The 26,744-nt window shown below is 34.3% G+C and overlaps 1 protein-coding gene across 1 annotated transcript in view; it reads left to right on the top strand.

Annotated features, from left to right (window-relative positions):
- LOC143223537 (suppressor of lurcher protein 1-like) overlaps positions 1 to 26,744 on the top strand; it is a 139,571-nt gene that overhangs the window by 74,154 nt on the left and 38,673 nt on the right. The window contains exons 2-4 of the mRNA XM_076451618.1: positions 18,060 to 18,172; positions 19,221 to 19,305; positions 25,228 to 25,408. Coding sequence (XP_076307733.1) covers positions 18,152 to 18,172; positions 19,221 to 19,305; positions 25,228 to 25,408 — 287 coding nt within the window. The 5' untranslated portion in view covers positions 18,060 to 18,151. The remainder of the gene's footprint in view (positions 1 to 18,059; positions 18,173 to 19,220; positions 19,306 to 25,227; positions 25,409 to 26,744) is intronic.

The raw sequence follows: 26,744 nt of genomic DNA on the forward strand, positions 1-26,744 counted from the left end.
AGGTGTGGTTTTTGTAACAGATTTGCTGTAATGCCTTTATTTTAATACCTACTTTCGTTTCAGTTTGATGCATGTGACGTGTATTGTTGAGCGTGTATTGCGCAAGTCTTGGCTGTTCTCTAAATTTGTAGAATATTCGTGTGAGTAAAAATCAACAATATTTGTTTTACGAAAACACTAGCGTGGCTTTAAATATTGTTTAAGTTCGAGAATCTCGCCTAATTGGTATAAAAGCTAGCAGAGAGACAGTTATGGAATATAACTATAAGACTCGGAAGATATTATTGTGATTAATGCTTATTAATAGAAAAACTATAGAATTTGACCAGGAACGTTTGTAGATTTCGAACATTACAAACTGTTGAACTTCGTGAATAAACTTCGGACGTTAGTATTTCTACAAGGACATTAATTATCTTAATTGGTAAAAAGTCAGTTGGTAAACGTTGTGAGGTCATCCAAAAAAAGCACCTAACTAGCTTGAGCGAAGTTTAGCAATATCAACTCAGAATTTATTTGCTCGTCGTAAACCTGGACTATCGATAAAATATTCAGTTTTAAACCAGATAGAAAACTAATTATAGTTTGTATGTTTGTAAAACTTGTATATGAACTAATATTTGTAATAACCGATATTACAAACTGTATTGTTGTTTGAATATTAAAATATATTTGTGTTAAGAAAGGAAACTGTGTGTATCAATCTTGTTGGTAAGTATCATAAATTTCATACAAATTGAAATTCAATTAACTTCTACATTAAAATTAAAATTTCCAACTATTTGAAATCGTTATGGGTGACGCACGTAACATAATAAATCGGAAACCCGTCCGAGATAAATCGTGATACGTAATATGCTCAACATTATAATGTCGAACAATATATAATCTTCCACCAATGCAGAAAGGACTTTTACTGTTGTGCAACGTATGTGTGAAAGTACGACACAGCATTCATTGCTACTATAACTGTTATCAGTGAACTGGTGCCAAACAGCTAAAATAGTCCAACACCATACAAGTAATCTACTCATCTTCATGGTTGAGTTCACACAGCCATAATCAGTGTGTGATCCAAATAACGATTAAGACTTCCATATGAAGTTTGGTTATTCTTTTTCTCTTTAGCTTCATCGCTCAAGGCGCCACAAAGATCAACAGCTTGTGGGTAAAGTGCGTCCTCAAGTTTAGTAGCACAGAAGAACCCCCCTGCACAAAGTAAATATGTTATCCTGCAGTCTTGACTTGTCATTAAAGTGTTGGGTAATGGTAATATCAGATGTGCTGGTTCATTTACAAAATACGTTTTCACACGAACAGAATAGTGATTAGCTGTGAGAAATTTAAGCTGATTCTCCTCAATCCACCTCCACTAGATTTTCCACTTCACCCAGAGAGGGATTGATTAAAAATAAAAGGTGGTCTGAGACGTTTATATTCAGTGCTTCTCAACCTAAGTTCCGCAAAATTCAGGAGTTCCACATATTCTAATTCGAAAATACATACTAATCACATAATTGCAATCCGACTTCATCATATTGCTTTATTAATATGGTATATTTCCCAATAACACAACAATATTGCTTTATGTTGTTTGTTTGTGTTTTTAATTTAGCGCCAAGCTACACCAGGGCTACCTGCGCTAGCCGTCCCTAATTTAGCAGTTTAAGGCTAAAGGAAAGGCAGCTAGTTATCACCACCCAACGACAACTCTTGGGCTACTAGTTTTAACCAATGAATAGTGGAATTGACCATCACATTGCAAAACCTCTACGGCTGAGAGGGCGAGCATGTTTGGTGTGACGAGGATTCGAATCCTTAATCCTTAGATTACGAGTCAAACCCTAACCACTTGGCCGTTTCGATAAATGTTTAAATAAGTGAAAGAGGCCAGATAAAAACAGGTGCTTCAGTTATGTGAACATTTATTATTTGAGAAAGGATGCCCCTCTTTATGTGTACCCAAGTATTAGGATTAGGATTAGGTCTCCGATGATTAGGAAACGTTTGAAGAGAAGTTCATGTAATAATAACTATCATTTACTAAAATAAGTATAATGCTATTCAAACACTATTAATATAGGGACAGGCAAGGCCTATTATGGTTAGCGTGCCAATTGCAAGTTTTAAGGTCCAAGATTCGAACCCGCAATACGTCGCTGGTTGCCCTCTGCACTTTTAGGTGTTAGCCTGTTGTAAAGGTGACAGTTCATCTAATTCCGATATTCCGTTGAAAGTAGTCAAATATGCGATGGGCGATTTGACTGGTTTCCTTCCTTTAAGTCAGCAGGGAGACGCTGATGACGGCTGTGACTGAACTTGAGGTCACTGACCTGTGGCTATTTAATTCAGGATGTCGTTTAAGATGAAGATACAAAACACCAAAATCAAAAAGTAACAACAAAATAACGTGAGCAGTAATGTTCACAGTTAATTTAAATTAACTAATAAATAACTTTATTGCATTCGACAACAGGATTAATTTACATCAGATAGCAACAAATGCGTTCGCGGCATGGCCAGGTAGTTAGGGTGCTCGACTAACAATCTGAGGGTAGGGAGTTCGATTCTCTGTCACATGAAACATCCTTGCCCTTTCAGTTGTGAGGATATTATTATGTGATTGTCAGTCCCACTACTCGTTAGTAAAGGAGTAGCCCAAGAGATGGCGGTGGATGGTGATGATTAGCTGCTTTCCCTCTAGTCTTACACTTCTAAGTTGGTGACTTCCAGCGTAGATTTCTCTCGTGTAACTTTGCGCGAAAATTCAAAACAAAAGACAGCAACAAATGGGAAAACTAGATGGCACCCTGGTGCGAACAATTTCTGTATGTTAAAGATATTTGTCCATATAAGAAGTTTAAACACGTTAACAGTTCATAATATCTGACTTATAATGCTTTCAAAATACGTTACGGATAATGTATGTACAAGGCCCGGCATGGCTAGGTGGGTTAAGGCGTCCGAGTCGTAATTCGAAGGTCGCGGGTTGGAATATCTGTCACACCAAACATGTTCGCCCTTTCAGCCGTGGAGACGTTATAATGTTACGGTTAATCCCACTATTCGTTGGTAAAAGAGTAGCCCAAAGGCTGGTGGTGGGTGGTGATGACTAGCTGCCTTCTCTCTAGTCTTACACTGCAAAATTAGGAACGGCTAGCGCAGGTAGCCCTCGTTTAGCTTTGCGCGAAATTCAAAAACAAACATGTATGTATAATGTTCTTAATAATTATGTATAGCTTTAAACAAACAAAGTAACGCATAATATGTTTTGAACTTCGTGCTAGTTGTCCTCCCTAATTTTGAAGTGAACACAACTAGAAAACATCATCCATCACCAACTTCTGTGCTGATGTTTACTAACGTATAGTGATGTTGACCGTCACATTAATGCCCATTCACGTATAAGAAGACAAGCCCAGGATTCGAAGCTGCAAGCCGCAGATTGCGAGTTAAATACCCTAATCACTAGGCCATGACGAACCAACAAACAGCTAGAAAAACATACATTACTGTGGTACATGGATGCCTTATGGGGCCCGGCATGGCTAAGCATGTTAAGGCGTGCTACTCGTAATCTGAGGGTCGAGGGTTCGCATCCCCGTCGCGCTAAACATGCTCGCCCTTTCAGCCGTGGGAGCGTTATAATGTTACGGTCAATCCCACTATTCGTTGGTAAAAGGGTAGCTCAAGAGTTGGCGGTGGGTGGTGATGACCAGCTGCCTTCCCTCTAATCTTACACTACTAAATTAGGGACGGCTAGTACAGATAGTCCTCAAGTAGCTTTGTGCGAAATTCAAAAAACAAACAAACATGGATGCCTTATGCAAGAATATTACTATTATTATTATACGAAAGTTAGTGTTTTATTTTCGATTTATTTTATTGGTAAATATCACAGGAACAAGAAAATAGAATATAGCAGCATAACACGAGTATAAGAAACACAATTGAAAAATGTCTGTTTGTTACATTTAGAACTTTGTGCAAAGATGTACAAAGGGCTCTTTGAAAACGTGCGTTTATATTTTGAGGTGATGGCTGAAAAACTAGAAAGAAGGCAGACAGTCAAAATAATCCACCGTCTTTACTTGTCTACTTGTTTACTCTTGAGAGTAGTCGAATTGTGAGTGGGATATGACTGTTACTTTGATAGCGCACACATGTTCCCAAACTGCGTAACGCGTTTTTCAGCAACGGTCAGCATAGCACAAACATTCAAAATAACAGTCTGGACACGGTAACGACTAAGCCACAACTTGTTCATCTGTGGAGTAACAATAATTTTTTATACAAATGTAAAACTTGCAATAGTGGCATATAATAAAACCTCCAAATGTTACCTGAATGTGAAAATATTATAATTACTTCAGACTGTAACGAAGGATAAATTTTGACTTTAGAAGGTTCGGAATACCTTGATAAACGAAGGTTTGAACCTTTAAAGGAATTACTTTACTGATGACGTTTCCATAACTACTATTTTAAACACTAACAAGGCACTTTAACTACAACGAAAAGTAAAAAGTTACTCATTAATATCAGTCAACTGTTTTAACAGCATGGTTGATTAATTAAAATACACCTTGGATTAAAACGTCAGTTAAATGTATGAAAAATGAAAATAACCAGAAAATAAAAAAGTAGAAATAACACTTTGTTTAGAAATTTAATATGGATTTTCTTACGTTTTGACTCAGTATGGCCGAATGGTTAAGGCACTTGACTCATAATTTGATGGACGCGGCTTCGAATCCCCGTCACACCAACAATGCTCGCCCTTTCAGCCGTGGGGGCGTTATAATGTTATGGTCAATCCCACTATTCGTTGGTAAAAGAGTAGCCCAAGAGTTGGCAGTGGATGGTGATAACTACCTGTCTTCCCTCTAGTCTTACACTTCTAAATTAAGGACAGTTAGCGCAGATAGCCCTCGGGTAGCTTTGTGCGAAATTCAAAAACAAATTCCTACGTTTTACACGCTTGGCATTCGATACATTTTATTGAAGTGTTACAACCGTTATACCCAGCCCCCTGTGCTTCACAATAATAGTATGTTCCAATGCAGGGAAGAAGAAGAGATATCTAATGTTTCGAGTATATGTGGATACCCTTTAAATAAACTAACTTTTATTTAAGTAATAAACATTACATAAAATAAAAAATCGAATTTTCTACAAAGATTGGGTTTAATGTGTGATTTCTGTTCCAAAATTTCAAACAGTTTCTGTTTAAAAAAAAGAAAAAACACACCTAAAATTGATTGAATGTCGTCTGACGATTCTCCGAATGTGCCTTCAAATTCCTAGCCATCCAACGAACTCTGCAACACATCCCTATAACTGTTACCCATCTTCATCTCGTGGGAATTTTGTAATCGCAATATTTAAGCCATCTATAAACCAGAAGAATCCTCTATTTTTTTTTTCGTCAGAGTGTTGGCTCGTTTCGATTTTATTTTTTGTTCTTGTTATGCGATTTCCAATGGTTCGTCTTTCCCTCGACATAATATCAGAACTCGTACTTTTTAGTTTTTGTTCCCGAATGCAGCCACTCAGACTCACTACCTATGAAACAATAAATGACACGTTCTATTCTGAAACAATTTTTACAATATATATAAAAAAAGTTTTAAATTTTGTTCTCTTACGTTTTGTACGGGGCGTAATAAATGTTTATATTAAAAACATAATGGGTTATTAACTCTCTTGCAGGTAGATACCGAGTTTCCGATCACACGGTACAACATTTCCCCTCGTAATGTTTCAGTATAAGTAAGGGATTGTGAAAAACAAAAACAGTATATAATTAAATATTTATTATTGAGGGGATTTTTATTCAAAAATCTTATTTTCCAATGGAAGTAGCTGGTATATCCGGCTTGGAATATCGAAAGAGAAAGAGGTGCTAATGTTATGCGCTGTCATAATGCAGACACTTATTTCAGGCTTTGAATTTTATGCTCCAAGCATACACTCTACCTTGAAATTCTAGGGAATATGTTAAACTCTCAAATAGATATAACAATGTTTTTATTATTAATTTTTATTGAGACTGAATAAAATCAGGCCTGACAGTAAACCAGTTTCGGAATGTCAAAGGAGGTATGTTTGTTTTTTATTTTTTAATTTCGCGCAGAACTACACGAGGGCTATTTGCGCTATCCATCTCTAATTTAGCAGTGGAAGACTAGAGAGAAGGAAACTAGTCATCACTATCCACCGCCAAATCTTGAGCCACTGTTTTAGAAGTAAGCTAAAAACAAATTATAGATGAAATCGTTAAAAGAAAATAAGTTGAATCATTATGCTTTATTAAAATACTGTTTATTTTAATGTAATAGTATGCCTGGGTATGATGAATTTAATAATACATTCGTTGCCAATTTTAAGCTGGATGTATTGTGGTGAAAACAAGATCAACTCAGAGATTTTGTTCACGTCTGACGAATGACTGTAAATGTAAAACAAGACATTATACTGGAGTGATAAGTCATCAGTGAAGTTATTGATGGTTTTGAAATAACGGAGATAACAGGTTAAATTTGCAAGACGTTTTATCTTATGTACCCACTTTTATTCAGTTGTGTTTACTTGTTGTTGCCTTGAAAATGTTTACTGCAGGCCGAACAATTTGTTGTTAAGAACAGAGCTACACAGAAAAATATATTTGCTTTGCCCACTGCAGAAATTGAAATTTGATTTTTAGTTTGATGACGATAACATATTATTTAGAGTTACTGATGAGTTTCGGCCAAAGCAAGTCTTGCTTTAATTTATTTTTAGTTGTATAATAGTTTACTTTTATAGCAGCGTTTTCTGTCTTCCTGTTACTGGTTCAGGTAAGATGTCTTGTTATATTTGAGTTTCGATTAAGATAGATATGAATGGGCCAAATTTGTTCCAAAACTATTCTTATCAAGAAATATCTTCATCAGTGGTAACATCAAACCAAATACAGCCTGAAACGTTTCAGTTGTAACTAAAATGCTCAAATAGTTCGTGTTCAAAAGACCATAGATGTAATCGTCACCACGAAAGATGAGGAGGACATGTCCCCTGCACCTTTTTCGAGGATAGAAAGACGTCCCCTTCACAGCGCAGCTGAATCTTTTTCTCGACAATTTACTTGTCAACAAATTGGTGGAAACTAGAATCAAGTGAAAATTTATACTTATCACGCGTTTGTGTGCATTTACATTTTGTTTGGAGTTAAACATAAAGCTACACACAATGGGCTATCTGTTCTATGCCCGCCACGATTATGAAAACCCAGTTTCTAGCTTTGTAACTCCTCAGACATACTATTGTGACACTGAAGGGCATGGTTAGCAACAAAGGAAATTAGTTCCTGCTATGGTTGGCACCCAATACATAGCTTCCCATTCCCCATACAATGTTTAAACTGAAATTACTTCACCAGTAAAATTCAATAACCTATGTTAGATAATATTTCAACATTAATTTTAAAAGTCAGCAAATTTGATTTTTTTTACACGAACGTAAAATTCAAATCTCTATGCTATTTCCGACAATGCTATACAAAATAAAGTCAAATAAAAGTGTTAACATTTAATATTTATCTATTTGTTTAACCATACATCTAACTATTTGTTTCAAGTACAAATTTTCAAGTATTAAACGGCTCGTCTCATTTCTGATTTCGTCTAACACAAAATTTAAACTTATTTAGTAATAATATGCCTGAAATTGGTACTACTTTATATTACCACATTCTTCATAGGCTAACTGTAGATATCCATTGAAAATACTGCCTAATAACGGAACAACTAAGAATGGATAACAGCATTTCAAGTGCTTTCGTTCTCCGCCAGTTGTGACAATCTACATCCAACGACTAGTTAAATATTAAAGTCATATTTTTACATAGAGCTGCTAACTTTCTTTCATCTTGTATTTATCGTTCATAAAAACTTTGAATTAAGTAAAATTTTCAAAAACTAATATTAACTGAATGTTTCAAAGGAATTTGTTCGATTGGTTTGTTCAAAGAAAACACACCACATGCTATCAGAACTCGTATCAAGTTATCAAAATATAGAAAATTCTCCAAATTATTCTTAATGTAATTATCATACTTGTTTGAATATTTTTGCCAAATCCGGCCAAATGGAGGGAAATTTATAACGAAAATTTCCAGGTTAAATTGTATTTTACTTTATCAAAAAGGAACTTTAGAAACGATTTCGAAATACCAGCTGCAATTTAAAGAAATTTTTCACCAGTCTTTATATTCAAAGAGTTAAAACAACTGCTAGTGTCGTATTATTATTTCTTTTACAAAAAAATGAAATAAACGAAGAAATCATTTGTAAAATGACTTTTCAGTTGTTGTTGTTTTTTAATTTCCCGTGTTTGAAATGGTCTCATAACAGTTCAGTATTCTTAGGTGTGGTATAACTTTGGTTTATCACTTCTTGGTTTATAAAATTTTAATATAAAACAAAAAACTTTATACATATAATTAGGATTAGATGTATAATACAAGGGGCTTATACGCACTAATGTACTTTTCTACCATTTACGCTGTGATTGTTTGTCGATTCTTGATTGATAATGAAGTCAATTCAAATGATAAATAAATCGATAACCAGTTATAAATTGTAAATAAATATTTTATCATTAATTTTGACACTAAAAATCTGATTTAGAAATGACTTGAACAAAATTGATAGTGGTTACAATTTAACTGATATCATAACAGTTGTTGCTCAAGTAAATTAATGATATATATGTATATGTTGATGATATATATATATATATATATAGATATAGATGGGGTATATATATATACATATACTGATGATATATATATAAATAGATATAGATGGAGTATATATATATATATATGATGATATATATATAGGGTATACATTAGATGTTGTGTATATATATACATATACTGATGAAATATATAGAGATAAATATAGATGGGGTATATATATATGTATTGATGATATATATATATAGGGTACACATTAGATGTTGTATATATATATACATATATTGATGATATATATAGAGAGAGATATTAATGGTGCGTGTATATATATATATGTATATGTTGACGATATATATATATATATATATATAGAGAGAGAGAGAGAGAGAAAGAGTCCTATATCTGTCATATGCCAGTCGGCTTAATTAGCTTTTGACGAAAGGCCTCGTGACACTGAATATGGAGAATGTGGTGTGTTCGACATATTGTAACATATTGTCGTTTATTTTCACTCATGGGCTACTAGAATTAATACTGTTTTTATACGTTCTTGGAAATTTTGTTCGTTGTTTTCTTTTCGCACAAAGTATTACACATTTTAACTTTAACTTCTTATTTTCAAGATATTCACAGTTGTCGAGATCTCACATACATATATGAATATATATGAAATTTGTTAATAAATACAGCCGAACGACAGTGAACACTTGACTGAATGTTTCAAGGTGCTCCTTGGAATCCACGTCATACCAAACATGCTCGCCCTTTCAGCCGTGAGGGCGTTATAATGTGACGGTCAATCCCACTATTCTTTGGTAAAAGAGTATACAAAGAGTTGGAGATGGATGGCGATGACTAGCTGCCTCTCTAGTCTTACAATACTAAATTAGGGACAGCTAGCGCAGATAGCCCTGCTGTACTGCTGTAGCTTTGCGCGAAATTAAAAACAAACCAAACGAAACCTTGGAATTCGACAGTTATTTCTTCTCTGGCGTTTTTTGTAATTATTCAAGAAGTGCTAGTGACATTCCAGCAAAGTTACTGAAATAAACTTCTCTTTATTAAATGTTGGGGACCGTAACTTAATGTAAATGTGATGCACCGTAACGTAATGAAAATGTGATTTTTGTTTCCCAGTTAATCAACCTAGTAATTAAAAGCAGAAGTTATAACTGTCATTTCTATGTATATATGTATGTATAGCTAGCTAGGCTAAGAACCACTTTACAAGTAAATGTTGAGGAAAACTATTTTAAAGAAACATATATATATATTTCTGTCTTTCTTTGTCGATTTATCTTTCCATCAAGCTTTATCCTCTACGATATTTTATATTTCAGACTTTTTCATATATCAAAATCATTAAGACTTTTGCTTTGTGATCAGTTTGAAAAACACATGTTTCAATAAAAGAATGGATAATCTTTTAACTGGCAGACATGGAGCGCGAGACCTTTATAATATAATAATGATAAGTCTTTGTTCAAATCACCAACCAGCTTGCTCATTAGGAAAGACAATTTAATCCCAAACAGTACGTTATGCTGAAGTCGACAGGATCACTTCGTACAAATAATTCTAGTCTATTGTTCCAGTACGGACTACATGGAAAATAATACGTTAGATGGTACATGAGAGTGTAATTTGCATACGTTCAATTCTGCTACCTGTCTCATCTCGAATTAAATCATATTTTCTGCGCAAGAGGATGTTATATTACAATTTTGAAAACTTTCTATTGTAATAAGTTTCACAGGTATTCTGTTTTTTATGCAATGTGAGAGTTTGATTTAAAGATCACGGACTGCCTCATGAAAGGGGGAGGGGTGGAAAACCACTTCATAGTTTCAAAATTTGTCACTAGAGAGCAAGTCATCATGGACGCGTTGTTAGGCCTTCATGACAGATGGTCATTATGTTATAGTTCACCAGCGAAAGAAACTAAACTTATGGTGGACTGAAATTATAGTTCGATATCAGACAGGCAGCTATAATGGATGATTACGTAATAGTACCACAAAGTGGAAAACGTATTTCTAGGCCGACATGACTCACACTACCCCCAGTGGCACAGCGGAATGTCTGCAGACTTCTACTGCTAGAAACCGAATTTCCATATTTGTGGTGGCCAAAGCACAAATAGCCTTTTGTATAGCCTTGCTTTTAATAAGAAACAACAGTGACTCATACAATACATGGATCATGGTGTGAATAATTAATAATTAATTAATTAACTCATCCTTTAAATGACGCTAAAGACTAATTCATTAATCATCTATAATTAAATCGCCCCAAAAATGAAACTAAACACTAAGTATTTAGTTAATCCTAAAAAGGATAGATAATGATAATTTATTAATTAATTATTATCTCGATATTTGTCTGCTACTTTTATTTAGCCTGAGACCTCGAGGATGTCATCAAACACTTAGTCCTTAACTTTTCTTTTCACTGGCAGAAATAATGCTGTTGTGATAATTCATCAATTTAACGTAAATTGATTGTAAAACTAATGTTATCTTATTCACCTTCTTAACATACAGAAATATTAACAATTTTTGGAAGTGAAGTATTGTAGAATATACGAGGAACATACAAGAACTTTGTGACGTAAAAAACTGGAATATGTGATTTATTCTTATTAGTACCAAGTTTGAACTTTTTTACGGATAAGCAATACGTGCCATGTAACTTAACGAGCTTATGATTTATGTTATGGATTGTTAAATGGAAGAAGAAAACAGTGATAAACACTGGGAGAGAGTGCTCCGGTACATTCAGCAATGGAAACATCGGGGCTCACTCACTTCAAAAACGTTCAAATCATAGAAAGGTCATGGCATAAATATTTATGGATGTCAAAGTCATTTACTGCCCGATTAATTGGAAAAAGAGTCAAACGTTTACAGGATATTGCCATGCATCCTTAGTCAGCAATTTGCATCAAGAAATCATAAAAAATAGAGATACTTGCTCAAAAAATAGTGATTTCTTTCATCAGGATCATATCCCAACTAATAACTCGCGTGTATTTTTGAATGCTATCTATGATGTTTGCTTCGAATTATTCAACCAAACCCCTTAGTCACCAGATTTAGCCCTATGTGGCTTTTACTTTTTCTCTTCCCTAAACCTCAAAATCTTTCCGATAGGTCGAAGATTTTAGAGTGATAGATGTTTTGTACATACCATCCAGTTGTGGGTTGGATACCAAGAAGAAGGGTGTTTCTAGAAGGACGTAGGGACCTTACAGTACAAATAATTCTAATTAATATCATTGCTGAATCAGCCTCTTTTCTTTACAGGTCAGACCACGACTGTTTCAAACATCTCTTGTATATTAGACCTAGTTCGTTATTACGTGTTAAAGAGAGAGAGGAACAAAATAAAAAGGTGTATTACTGTTATCTGAAATAGTAAACCCTAGAAACCTGCTACAGGTGAACTGTAACAATTAATGCTAAATGTTGAGTTAGTTTGGAAAGACTCATATGAGCAAAAATCATGACTTGACTTCATAACCAGAAATAAGAGAAGAAGAGACACGTTTGCAGAGTTTGTTTAAATAGTAGAATATCTTTGTTACGGGTGTAATATTAATATATATTAATATATATTAATCATTTTAATATATATGTTTGTTTCAGTTTAACATAGTTACAAATGCATGTAACGTGTACTATTAAATGGGTATTGCGAAATACCCGCCTATTTTCTAAATTTATAGAATATTCTCGAGTGTGAGAATCAACAATATATGTTTGACATTGTTGACAACTGAACTTTCGAAAACGTCACCCAAGGATTATAAATCGATGCGCCAAGAGACAGGTTAATATTATGTAAACCTCGGAAGTTATAATTGTGGTAAACGCTCATTAATCGGAAAGGCCAGGCACAGCCAAGTGGTTAAGGCATTCGATTTGTAATCTGAGTGTATCGAGTTCGAATCCTCGTTACACCAAACATGCTCACCCTTTCAGTCGTGGGGGTGCTATAATATTATGATCAATTCAACTATTCGTAAATGAAAGAGTAGCCTAAAAGTTGGCGGTGAGTGGTGATGACTAGCTGCCTTCCTTCCAGTCTTGTATTGCTATATTAAAGACGGCTAGCGCAGATAACCCTCGTGTAGCTTTGCACAAAAGTAAAAAAAAAAAAAATTAATCGAAAAACTATTGTTATTTGGTCAGGTAGATTTCGAACATTACGAAGTTTTCAACTTCAGGTAATTAACTTTAGACGTTAGTATTTCTATGAAGGCATTAAATATCTTCTTCGGTTAAAAGTCAGGTTGCAACTGGCATGAAGCCAGCCAAGAATAGACAGCTAGCTTGCAGAAGTGAAGCGTAACAATATCAACTCAAAATTAATTCGCTGGTCGTAGACTTATATTATCGATAAAATATTTAGTTTTAGACCAGATATAAGACTGAATATTCATTTTGAGTCTGTAAATTTGTATATAAAACAATCTTTGTAAAAACTCTTATTATAAATTGTAATGTTGTTTGTATATTAAAATATATTTCTGTTAAGAAAAAAAACTGTGTGTATCAAACTTGTTAACAAATATCATAAATTTGCTAAATATTAACATTCAGTTAACTTCTAAAGTAAAATTAAAATTTCTGACTATTTGATATAATAAGACGTAAAATATGTAACGTACTAACTTGGAGACCCGTCCGAGATAAATTATAATACGTAGCATCTTATACATTAATCCAGGTATTTACTCAGTTTGTAGTTAATCCATTAATCGTAATCAGTACTAGATACAAGAATCAGACTGAATCAAAGTGACGTTATTAATTTAGAGAACGAAAGATGCTGAAAGACAAGAATGTGGAATCATTAGATCATCTAAAACTGACTCATATTCTGACTTCAAAGACTAGTCATGTAAGTATAGAACCAATGAACATTGAGAAGCGCTAATTAGTTTGTTACACAACTCTGATAACAACATGTCATTAAACAAACATCCGAAGATTAAAATATACGAACTTGTGGAACTAGTTTATTAAGCATATCAATACATAAAAGTACATTTTACGTTAAGCGTGGCCCAATAGTTATCGTACCAAACTGTGGATTTTAAAGCTAACTAGTTGCATCCTAGGACCGGCATGGCCAGATGGTTAAGGCACTCGACCCGTAATCTGAGGGTTGCGGGTTCGAATCTCGGTTGCATCAAACATGCTCGCCCCTTTTAGCTGTAGGGCGTTGTAATGTGACGGCCAATCTCACTATGCGTTGGTAAAAGAGTAACACAGATAGCCCTCGAGTAGCTTTGTGCTACAACAAAGATCCTGTTTCAGCGAGCTACCCCTTACCATATTTTGTGTCTGTGTACACGCTATAAGAGCATTTGTCGCATCCCACTATTCAGTCAGACAAGAGGGGTGTTTGCTAATTACCTTTCTTCTATTCTAGACTACTGGTAACACAACAGTATATCTGCGAATTTATACTGCCTAGAAACCGTGTTTCGATACCCGTCGTTAGCAGAGCACAGATGGTCTTTTGTGCTTAATAGCAAACCCTTTAAGTCTATCAGTTCAAAATTACGAACGAACAGCTTGTGCGTGCACCCGTTGAGTAACATTGCACTAATATCTGAAACAAACTATCAAATTTTTAGTTTTATGCGAATTGTCATATACAGTTTAAACTTCATGCACTTAACTATAGAATGTTAGTCTGTCATAAATTTAGTCAAGTATTAAAACTACGTTCCTAACGTTTAATTGAGAAAAAAACCAATTTAATCTTCCGCAAATTAACAGTCTTACTATAAGTATTTAAATATTTACTTATTCGATCATAAAAAATAACCGAATTTAAGCGACCACCATCACGATAATGATAAACATACCTAACAGATGTCGAACTTAACACACCCTCTTTAGCTGAATAAAGTAAATATTGTGAATAATGACACATAACAAAGTGAATATTAGCTTTTATATAAAATTTTCATTTATAAATTAGCATATGTACGAAGTATTAATAGGATTAATAGCAAGATATCACAACTATGGAGGTATATAAGGATCGGGGTTAGTTATTCTTGGCATGAATAGAAAAATATTGAACAGAGATGTATTTATTTGGCTTTTATCTGATAAGAATAACCACGAAAAAACATTGAACCTGCACCCCGAAAATCTGTAAAAATTACAATTCATAGGTTATGTTGAAATAATTCATTTAAAAGACAAGTATCAAAACCCGTTTTCAGGAGTGAAACCAAAAGTAAAGAATGGGTCCTCACAGAGTTGGTAAAGTGATGACGAGAAACCCACTTGAAGTAAAAATATATTCCAGGACAGCTGGTATGTGTGTTAACACTTTCACCCATAAACCAGAGAATAACGTTGTAAAACCTAACATTTAACTACAACGCCCCTTACAATCCCGTACCCGTCTATATTCTCGTCTCTAAAACATGTGCCCGGTAACGGTCAGTTTCAAACTCTCTCTTTGTTAACCTGAAGATGACCTGAGAAGGTCGAAACGTTGTTCTCTGCTTCGTTAGTGAAAGTGTTAACACCCATACCAGCCGTCCTGAGATATATAGGGTTAGCAAAGATTGAGAAATTCTTCCTCGCTTATCCTTTACATACAAATATGAATAAAAAAAAATAGGTTCTTTGAAAGATTACACTGCACAACAAAATTTTTGAAAAATTTTACTTCCTGAAAAGTTTTTGCTGATTGTGACAGGTACCTGGTGGGTATGCACAAATATAGTTTTGGTTTTGCTTCATCACGTAGGAACTCTGAGAAATAGACAGTGAACTGTTTACCGGCAATAACGTATTTAATTGCGTTTATGTTTCTAATACGCTATTAAGTTAAGCATAATTAAAGTGTTTTGCTCCTGATTTTGGTCTGTATTCAATGTCCGGTGCATCACGTTGCAATGTCCAACAGTAGTCAGCCAGCATTGACGGATTCGGGTTACGCTGATATTGTTTTTCCATTGTAGCAATGTTCTGGTGAAACTGAAGATTTTGATTAAACGGTACGTGAAGGGCAAATTTGGATGTGATTTTCGTGATCAGCACTCAAAATTCTATAAGGAACACCCAATAGTGTTCAAGAAGCAAAAACTTTGTTGTGCAGTGTTACCAGTTCATTATTATCATTCACAGATAAAGCTACAGCATATTACTGAATCAGAGTAGACACTTTACGAGGAGAGAGAAAAATTACTCAACTACTTGAAACAGTAATATGATTAGGACAACTGATACTAACTCAATTTCATAAGAAAAACCTTCCAAAAATTGATTTTATATTGAAGTGTTGAAACGTAAAATGTTATGATTTACACTGTGAATAGTATTTACTTAATAATATTTGTATCTTCATAGACAATCTAACCATCTTTGTATAAAATATATATATATGCAACTGCAAAGAAGGAAATGCTGACCAAGGCTTACAATGGAAGGTGTTATGTATTTTTTATTATTGTACTGTAAAAGTTATATGTTATTGTTTAGGAACGCTTGTAAATAAAATGCACATGGATGTAGCAGGGTGATCAGAAGACCTAACTTGGAGTAAGGCAGCCTAAAAGTGCCAAATAGTTCTTATAAACTATTAATGAACTTAAGTCGTTTAAGATGATTATATTGAATTTATTGTGAAGTGGTTTAAGTGTGGAATAAGGAGACCATCGTTGGTGATGAGCAGCTTCCTACAACTATTAAAAAGGATTTATCTAGCTCGGTGTATTTCATTCAAACTATGACAGCATACTGTACAGAGACTTCAAAGACCTAAAAAGGTTCAATATAACAATTGCATTTCATTGCTATCTATCATTTCCATTGCCTTGCAATCGCTGAAAACATTAGTTAAATAAGACACTAAGCAGAGTCCGTGAAAAATTTTACTAGATTCGTTTCATCAATCTGTTGAAGTGTAGCACAGAAACTTAGTTTTATTGTGACGTGAAAGAAGGTGTAAGAAGTTTGAACAGTTAAAAAAAACGGAGTTCAAAACCTTCTTCATGGCTTAACTGCTAATGTTTCTGGCCCATTAATCAGTCAGACAAGAGTAAAAATAGTGGTAATAACACAGAAGCTGGTCAGTGAGTCCAAATTTTGGTATAACGTTATCGTTGACCATGAATGTTATCAACTTATACAGAACACACTTTCGTTGTTTTTTGCTAAAATGAGTGATTTTCTGAACATATCCATTTTTAAATGAACTGATAGAACGGTCAGATAAATGACACTGAACCAGTTAGCCATCTATAATGATGAAACATAAATACAAAGGGTTAACACCTCTTGTTGTCCCTAGTAACTCAACGGTAAGTTTTAAGATTTATGAAACTTTCGATACCCATGTGGGCAAAGCACAGATAGCCCATTGCGTAGCTTTGCGCAAAACAACAATCAAGCAAAAACACCTGAAAAATCGCAGAAATGTATTAACTGAAACAATAATTTAGGTTCTAGATTCTTTCATTTCTTTTTGCCAAAAAATTGAAAGTGATGTGGGACCTTGTACTGGATCGTCCTGAAGATGTTCATAATTCTAAACATTACCATTATCTTTATAGATACCGCTAACAAATATTCTTTAGTCTGTGTGAGAAGTGTTAGACTATGAAAAGATTGGAAGACTGATATCGGTACCAGCAAGCCTGACCTTTAATTTGTTGCTGTTGTGTACTAATAAAAACCGTTACGTATTCGTTGTAAAAGCTAGTATATCTTTTTTTTTTTTTTTTTCCAAAACCAAGCATGCTTAACTAAAGGTTGTTTATCGTGACTAGCTATGGAAATACCACGGTTATCTGTAAGAGTGGCTAAAGTGTATAAGATTCTTTCAAATAAAAATAATATCAGTAAAAAATGAATTTGTTTGTTTGAAGTTAAGCACGAAGCTACACAATGGCCTAACTGTGTTGTGTTCACCACGGGTATCGAACATTGTTTCTTGCGTTGTAAGTCCGTAGACATACTGTTGTGCCACTTGAGGGCCAATAGAATAATTGACGTTACATATTTACCCTAAACTTCAAGCATTCAAGTGTGTATTTTCAATTTTGCTGTAAATAAGAGATTATGGTTTTTTGAAAGATTTTAAATCACCAAACACGTGATCGCAACTCTTTTCCAACAAGAATTTCCTCTTTCTTTTCTATGTAGTATTTCATGTTCCTTTACTTATTGATTTCATCTAGTTTTACTGTACTAAAAATAGAACTCTTCAGGCAGATATAGTCACGACGAATCACGTTGACCAGTTTTTTTCAATTTGTTTGTTTCTGTTTCGCATTTCTCAGCAGTGAAGTCGGAATCGATTCAAAGGATATAAGAAAGCAGACACTTCCAACCTACACAGTGAAATTATCTCTCGAAATTTCAACTCAAGACTATGGGAATACGAAGAAAGAAGGTAATGAATTCAACATACGAAAATAAAAATGATATCTTTTGTAAGCTTTCAGACCTAGAAAGAATATTACAAATAGTTCCGAGTAAAATATGATTATTATAATCAGAGAGTAAGTCAGGCATGTTTACCTCCATTATGATCTATACGATTTCACGTGATGTAGCCCATTGGATGAGATATTCTAGTTCAGATATAGTGTGTACGGATGATTTCATTAGTTGTATAAAAATATCTGTGGTTTATGAACATGTTAGCTGTTTTAGCTGTTTAAACTTTATTTGAACATCCAACAATGATATTTTTTCTATGGTGCCAGGCCCCCACATGGCCAAGTGGTTAAGTCAGTTGACTTGTAATCTGAGGGTCGTGGGTTTGAATCCCGGTCGCACCGAACATGCTCGCCCTTTCAGCTGGGGGGGAAAGACATCATAATGTGACCGCCAACTTTTGGGCTACCTTTTTATCAACGAATAGTGAGATTGACCGTCACATTATAACGCCCCCACGGCTGAAATGGCGAGCATGTTTCAGCTGGAGGGGAAAGGCATTATAATGTGATCGCCAACTCTTGGGCTACCTTTTTATCAACGAATAGTGGGATTGACCGTCACATTATAACGCTCCCACGGCTGAAATGGCGAGCATGTTTGGTGCGACCGGGATTCGAACCCGCGACCCTTAAATTACGAGTCCAACGTCTTAACCAACCTGGTCATGCTGGGCCCGATATTTATTATATTTCTTCGTTATTATCCAAATTTGTAAAGCATTGATTCACGTTTTTCTACGCTACAGATCTCGTCACAATCAAAACTGTTTCGTGCCGTATAGTTAAGCCTACTTACTTCACTACTTCTACTTGTAAGTTTGTAATCTTTATAACATACGAAGTTTTAGCGTACCAATGATTCCTTTCTGCTTCTCTTCTACACGTCGTCCGCTCAGTTAGTCACTTATAAGCTAAACATCTACATTCAACATATGAATTTAAAATAATTAAGTTAATTTAACATACTAAGTTTTTGCTCTGTAATTTCTCTCTCTACAGACCTTTTCACAGTCCTTACTGTTCCTTACTGAAGTGCTAAGTCTTTTCGTTCCTCACACTATTGTTGTTTCAGCTGTCTCTGCAGGTAAATATATTTTCATTTTGAGAAAACAAATGTCTGTGCATAGTAAGAACGTAAACGATCAGCCTCTTTATAAATGGAAGCATTGATTTGATACAACTCTGAGTGTACCACAATCAAAATATTATTACTGTGACATTCTGAGAAGAAATTTGTTTCATATTTAAGTTTGTTTTTTACTGAAACAAATAAAGTTTTAATACGTGTTCTGGACTAAATCGCTAATATAAATTTTATTACGAAATAATTCCATACATATACAACTAAAGAAGAAACTTTTCAAAAAAGAAAGTAAATCTAGAAATGGCTAACATCTATCCTTCACAAATAATGCATACAGGATAGTAGAGATGAAATTTGCATCATCCATAGAGCACACGCACAAAGTGTAGTAGAATGTTAACAGACAAAACTGGATATATTAAACTTAATTGTGACTGAACAGTTATATATATTGCTATATGTTAATTCTTTCCTGTACTATTATGTAGGAGTGGTGTAAATGTCATCTCTACTATCTTGTTTACATTGTTTATGAAGAATGGATATTAGCCGCCACTACATTCACTTCCTTCCTTTAAAAAAAAATTATTTATTTGTCTAATTGTTTTTCAATGCAGTGTTTCAATAGACATAGAAAGGTTGTATTTAAATAGAACGATGTTCCACTATAATATTTATTTTATGTCTATTATTAGCTGGTAATTCCTTTTTCATCCTGTACTTAAGTTGTTTAAAAGAACACAACTGTTTTTAAGAAAGCTGATTACGAGGGGTAATGATAACATCGTTCACACTGGAGTTTTCTTTTATTATTACTACTAGTTAATTATACTTATAAAAGTCGATACTTCGTTTGAAACTGCAACCTTGTGCAAATTAATTGAAACAAATGGTCATTTTACAATATTTTCAGCATGGCGGCCGGTGTAGGCTCGCTGGACCCGCTGATTTCTTTAATAGTAATTTTTTCACACAGACGGCATCATTACCTGTGTTTTGCAGTACGATCGATCTATTTTGGGGATATATGACGAAATTTTGAGGAATATTACGTCATTCCAAAATTGCGTTAGAAGGGCAAGGAGACCACTCAAAAAAACAACTTCTTACCAACTCAATGAAGAATAAACGGTATCAATAAGGTCTGAAATACAAGAACTGGATGCAAGAACAATGAAGGAAGGTGTTATTCAGTGACAAGACTCATTTCTTCGTACAGGATCAAAGAAGTCTGCATGTTCGCAGATCTACAGGTGAGAAACTTCGAGAATCTCACATCAGTCAGTTCGTAAAACATCCCTTGAAGAAGATGTTTTGGGGCTTTTTCAGCTACTATGGCGTTGGAGGCTTACATATCGTAGAAGGTGTGATGCGAGGACCACATCGAAGTTCTGCAGAGAAGAGTCGTTCCAGAATTGAAAAAGATATTTCCAGATGGATCTGGCATTTTTCAGCAAGATCTGGCTCCGTGCCACACATCGAAGCTTGTGTAGAATTTTATGACTACAATGCGAATACAGGTGCTGGACTGGCCTGGAAAATTTCCGGACTTAAATCCTATTGAAGATCTTTGGGCGATTTGAAAAGAAAGACTTCGGGGAAAAGACTGTACTACGAAAGATAAACTAACTGAGGTGTGGCACCGCGATCCAAAAATTAGTAAAGATTGCAGTCAACTCGTGATCTCGATGCCAAAGCGGATTAATTATCTTCTAAAAAATAAAGGCGGTCATATCATGTATTAATTTGTGAGTAATTTTTTGGATTTTCAGAAATAAAACGCAAAAAATTGAAAAAATCGTAATTTTCCGTCTTGTTTCAATTAATTTGCACAAGGGTGTAAGTCACCTCAGTAGAATTGAATGACACCATTATTTTTTTTTAGTTATCAAGTAATGAAAATTAAACAGAAAAAAGAAGAGCAAACAGTTCAAACTTTTCCTACAACAACATTTACAGACATTCCCAGAACTAGTGACTCAGTCATTACATGGAGTTATAAAAGGAAACATTGTATATATTGTAAAGTTCTGATGACTTACTGAAGAGACATTTAAAATATCATTTCAATGAACAATCCTAGTCATTCCTACATAAGCAGAACTACCTCATGTCTGGTAAAACTTTCGAAAGCTTTGAGCGTATTATATTAAATCCTACTGTAAGAAAACTAATTTGCTCAGTGATGCCAAGTCTGATATTTAATTTGTACCTGATAATGCAATAAAATATAACAACAAGTAGTCTAATATATCATCATCAATGAACTGTAAACAATACATTAAAGCTTAATACAAAATGAACTGACTTGGACTGGGAAATTTGGGAACATAAGAGACTTTCTGTGTGTATAATCAGTAAATAATTATTCAACTGTAGAAATCAGCAGAAAGCAATACAAAGAAATTCACAGACTTTGTACGAAATAATCTGATTTCATTTTACGCTGAAGAATTAGGTGCACACTCTTTGTGCGTACATTTGTCCCTCACGACTTTGTTTTTAAAAGAGCTAGTAAAGATATGGTTTAAAGAATCTAAGACAGGAAACTACAATCAAGCGCTTTTCAATCACAATTTCATTTCTATAATTCTTGAAGATATATAGAAACAGATGTGTAAAACAAAACAACAATATTGTGTTGATTGTTTTTTAATTTCGCGCAAAGCTACGTGTGGGCTATCTGCGCTAGCCGTCCCTAATTTAGCAGTGGAAGACTAGAGGGAAGACAGCTGGTCATCACCATCCATCGCCAACTCTTGGGCTATTCTTTTACCAACGAATAGTGGGATTGACCGTCACATTATAACGCCTCCACGGCTGAAAGGGCGAGCACGTTTGGTGCGACCGGGATTCGAACCCGCGACCCTCGGATCACGAGTCGCACGCCTTAACACGTTTGGCCATGCCGGACCATTGTGTTGAATATTATCCAATTTTTACTTTCGTGATTTGTTATTCAAAAAATTCCGTATACGTTTTGCCATCTATTGAGCATTGTCTAAACTGACGTAAAGTAAGGTTGTACATTTTACACAAAGAAGTGAGTAGAAACTCAGTTCAACATCGTTGAAACAAAATAGCTAAAAATTGAAACAGGTTAAGATGATTTATAAAAAAATAAAACAATTAATTTAAATACTTAGAAACCACACTGAGCTCCACCGATTACATTTATTTGACGCCGACCTTTCGACGATAGTCGAAACAATAGTTTCAAATGGAGTTTTCGGATTTAAAAACCACTTTGAATTGCTATTACTTATAATACCAGTTTCATTTGTAAATCTGTATTTTTGTATTAACAATAAAGCTAATGTTTTGCCTAATCCATTCTTACAAAACTGTGAATACAGTTAGTTAAAGGAATATCTTGGTGAGTGGAAAGCATAATTGACGTATTCCGAAGTTACCATGACAAAACGTTACGTAGTAATATTTGTTCTTTTTAGCCCCCCCTCAAATGTTAGATACATGATTTGAAGCTAGTTAATAATCTACGCCAAACCTAATCAAAGTACCTTTTTATTGGCAAAAACACTTCATTAGAAAGCATTTTATAAATTACAGATAGTGAATGAAAATGTAAATATTATTATCCGTCTTCCACTTAAATTCTGGGAAAACTGAGAAAATCTCAGTTTCCATTTTCTTTTTCTATGTAAAAATTATTTTCGCAGAACTGTTTACTAAGTTTTCCACTTTCTTCTAAGTAACGTATGCATCGACTGGATACAACTGTTACTGTATACATTCCCGTTAATTTGTTTTCTTTACAATATTCCGCGCACGCACAATCTACAAAATAATAGTTCACGGATTTTCGTTTTCGCATCAGCTCCTGCCAAATGGTAAGTTTATAGTATCACAAAGTTGCCTAATACTGCTTTTAGAATACTCACGTTGTGAACGTTATTTTATGAATAAAACGCAATTTAGAAAGCGAAGTAATGAAACTTCGATCAGTCAACACACATGTCACCTTCACCAAATCAAGACATGGCTTTTAACTGTACAAAAATGTTCCCCGCTGATACAGCGTTAAGTCTACGAATTTACAACACTAAATCAGGGATTCGATTCCCCTCGGTGGACTCAGCAGATGGCTTTGCTATGAAAAGACACAAACACACATTGTAAAGTAATTTTACAACCAAACTACATAACTGTGATTCAAATAGGAAATAAACGTATTAGAGTTTTCTACTAATAAATGAGTTTTCTTTCTTGCACAGAGAGAATCTAGTGTTTTTCGTGACTGGCACAGTTTTGCTATCTCAGCTTTATTTCTAAAGTTATCTATTAGAAAAAGTATGAAATGCCAACTGAAGTGTAAATCTTCTATTAAAACAAAACATGACCTGTAATATAATAGAACAAATTATGGATTTAGTTTCAACTTTCCTTGGAAGTTTTGAACGTACACAGTCTTGTCTATGAAACTTCAATGGAAGGTTAAAAACTTAAATACTGAATATGAAAGATAATCAAAAATGACGTTACATTTCTGATATTTTTGTACTAACAATCTTTATTATATCAACTAATAACAACATGAAAGGAGTTCTCGAGCTATTTCACGTTCCAAAACTATTACTTGCCAATTTTACCCAGAACTAAAAACGTTGAATTTCATATTACCATACAGTATTTATAAATAAAAAATCAAACTGGTGACTTACAAATATATTTATATATGCGCAGTATTTCAGCGCAAAGTTACACAATGGGATTCCTACATACTGTGTCTATCGCGGGGACCGAAACCTGAATTATGGACCATGGGGAACGTTTTATGAGGCATCACACACTAAAAATTATTGAGAAGGGTCAGACACACGTGGGTTTGTGTGTGTGTGTGTGTGTGTGTGTGTTTTGTTCTGGTTTTGGTATTGTTTTGTATCCAGAGAGTGTTTTCTTAATCCACGCTACATCATGTTACCTGCATGCGGCTGTTTATTTATCGAATACAGTAATAATTGTTGCACTAACATTATAGTGCTTTCAGAGGGTTAATGTGTGTGTGGGGTGAACGCTATGATAACTGATCCAGTAACATGTTATCCTTCGTAGCTATACGCAGTAGATAATGAATGAGCTTGGAAATACATTGTATGTCTACTAAAATAAGTCATGACATGTAAGAGAAGAGGTCTGGCCTAGCGACCAACGTGTTAGGCTATAAATCGATAGGCTTAGGAGCCAGAAAAGGGTCCGGAGATTGATTCGTGATACCATTGAACACGCCTCGCATTTTCTGTATTACAAAATTAACAGTCAATTCCACTATATAGTTTCAAGAACCCGTTAAGTTCCTTGTGGAGGCGGGTTTTGCTGGCTGCCTGTCTCGCTCTGACCTGACTATTTCCCTGCACAATACACGCTTCTTACGTAACAAATACTATTTTAATTGTTATGGAACACGTTATTTTGAAACACACAAACTCTGACAGTTTCTACAGACACTTTATCCATTTAAGGTGCATCTGTTAAGTAAGGAACACACGCCCTCACAATTGCTATGGTAGCATATGGTCTGTTGAAGTCGAACTGAGCTCATCAAATATTCTGTGAGATCATCTTCATGTCAATAAAAATTCTGTACAACATTCTCCTCAATTTTAAGAATATTCTAAATAATTCTGTTTTTTAACAACACTTGTTGTTCCTCCACATTTCAATAACTATATAAGTGTAGATTTTATTACAATAGTTTAGAAATAAACCTTTGTAACTTAAAAGTTTAAAGGATTAGGTTAAAGAAGTCGCGTCAAAAGAGAGTTGATATATAATTACTATTAACCTATCAGGAATGACGTAAAGGTTTTGCTAAAAAGGTTCCACGTGAATGCAGTATTAATAATCTAAACGAACAACACAGCATGTGCATTTCACTTTCTCCATTTTTTCTTTCTTCTGCAGACTGCCAGTGCATTGTGTTTGACAGTACTTACAACGAGGAATATGGCGTTTTCACTTCGCCTAACTGGCCTGTCCCTTACGAAGACAACATCAACTGTCTTCTCTATACCTTTATCACAGAAGAAAATTCTCTCGTTAAAGTGGTTTTTGAAGAATTTGATTTGGACCGATCAAATTTAGGGTTAGAATTACTCAGTTTCTGATTTTTATTATTCTTTTATTTCTTGTTTTCCAATTTAATGATACCGATACATTTTCTCATGCGAATTTTCCTTAAGGAAATTGTCAATAAAATAGGCGTAATGAATTCGTTGGAAGTTAAATATATATATATATATATGATAATTTAAGAAAATATAATAATCATTGAATTTTGGGGTTTTCAAAAAAACTTTTATGAATAAAATAACGTTACTGCAGATTAAAATATCAGAATAATACACAATAATTATCAGATTAATTATTATTAAAAGGTAGGAGTAAATATTGACGAAATATCAAACCGATTATTATATAAATCATTAAACTGTCTGCACAGTGATAAATAATAAAGTTACTCTCATAATTTTATAAATTATTAGCATAATGGAAATATATCGTCAAGCTCATAATGGCAAGAATCACGAGGTTCGTGATGTTAAAGGTGATTGTAATCAATATTAAAGATCAAACTAATGATGGGGATTCATTAAATTAATGAATATAAAAAAGTTAATTTGAAGCGTTTAGTGTGTTGGTAACTAACTGTATTAATGCTAGGTTTATTTTGTTGTTTTTGGATTTCGCGCAAAGTTACTCGAAGGCTATCTGCGCTAGCCGTCCCTAATTTAGCAGTATAAGACTAGAGGGAAGGCAGCTAGTTATCATCACCCACCGCCAACTCTTGGGCTACTCTTTTACCAACGAATAGTGGGATTGACCGTCACATTATAACGACAACACGGCTGAAAAGGCTAGCATGTTTGGTGCGATGGGGACGCTAACCCGCGACCCTCAGATTACAAGTAGCATGCCTCAACCCACCTGGCCATGCCGGGTCATTAATGCTAGGAAGAAAAATAAATTGGACAAAGTAACAAAATAATCGTATAAAAAAACAAAAAAACACTTGGAATATTATATAATTGTTAACCTTTTCACTAAAGATTTGTTTTCGATTATTACATTAACCAACAGTTTAACAGTCTTGTTTGTTAAAGAAATTGGAAAAAAATATTCAGTAGCATAATTTCTTAATGGTATTTTTTGCTCACTCGGTTATTCTGTGTAGGATCATTATGCTAGTAAATCATATTTCAGAATTACCATATTGCTATACGAAGCCTAGTCGTATTATTTTGATTTACCATTATCCACTGTTACAGAGGAGAGGGTGTAATTTACCGAAACTGATATAGCCTGGTAAAAAGTGATAAATTTAACGATTCAGGTTCACACTTGTATTTTAGCACTCTTTGCTTATTGTATTATTTACAGTAAAATTCAATAAACAGCAAATTAAAGGTATGAATGAAAGA

Source organism: Tachypleus tridentatus, chromosome 8 (genome assembly GCF_004210375.1).
Source record: "Tachypleus tridentatus isolate NWPU-2018 chromosome 8, ASM421037v1, whole genome shotgun sequence".
Taxonomy (NCBI): domain Eukaryota; kingdom Metazoa; phylum Arthropoda; class Merostomata; order Xiphosura; family Limulidae; genus Tachypleus; species Tachypleus tridentatus.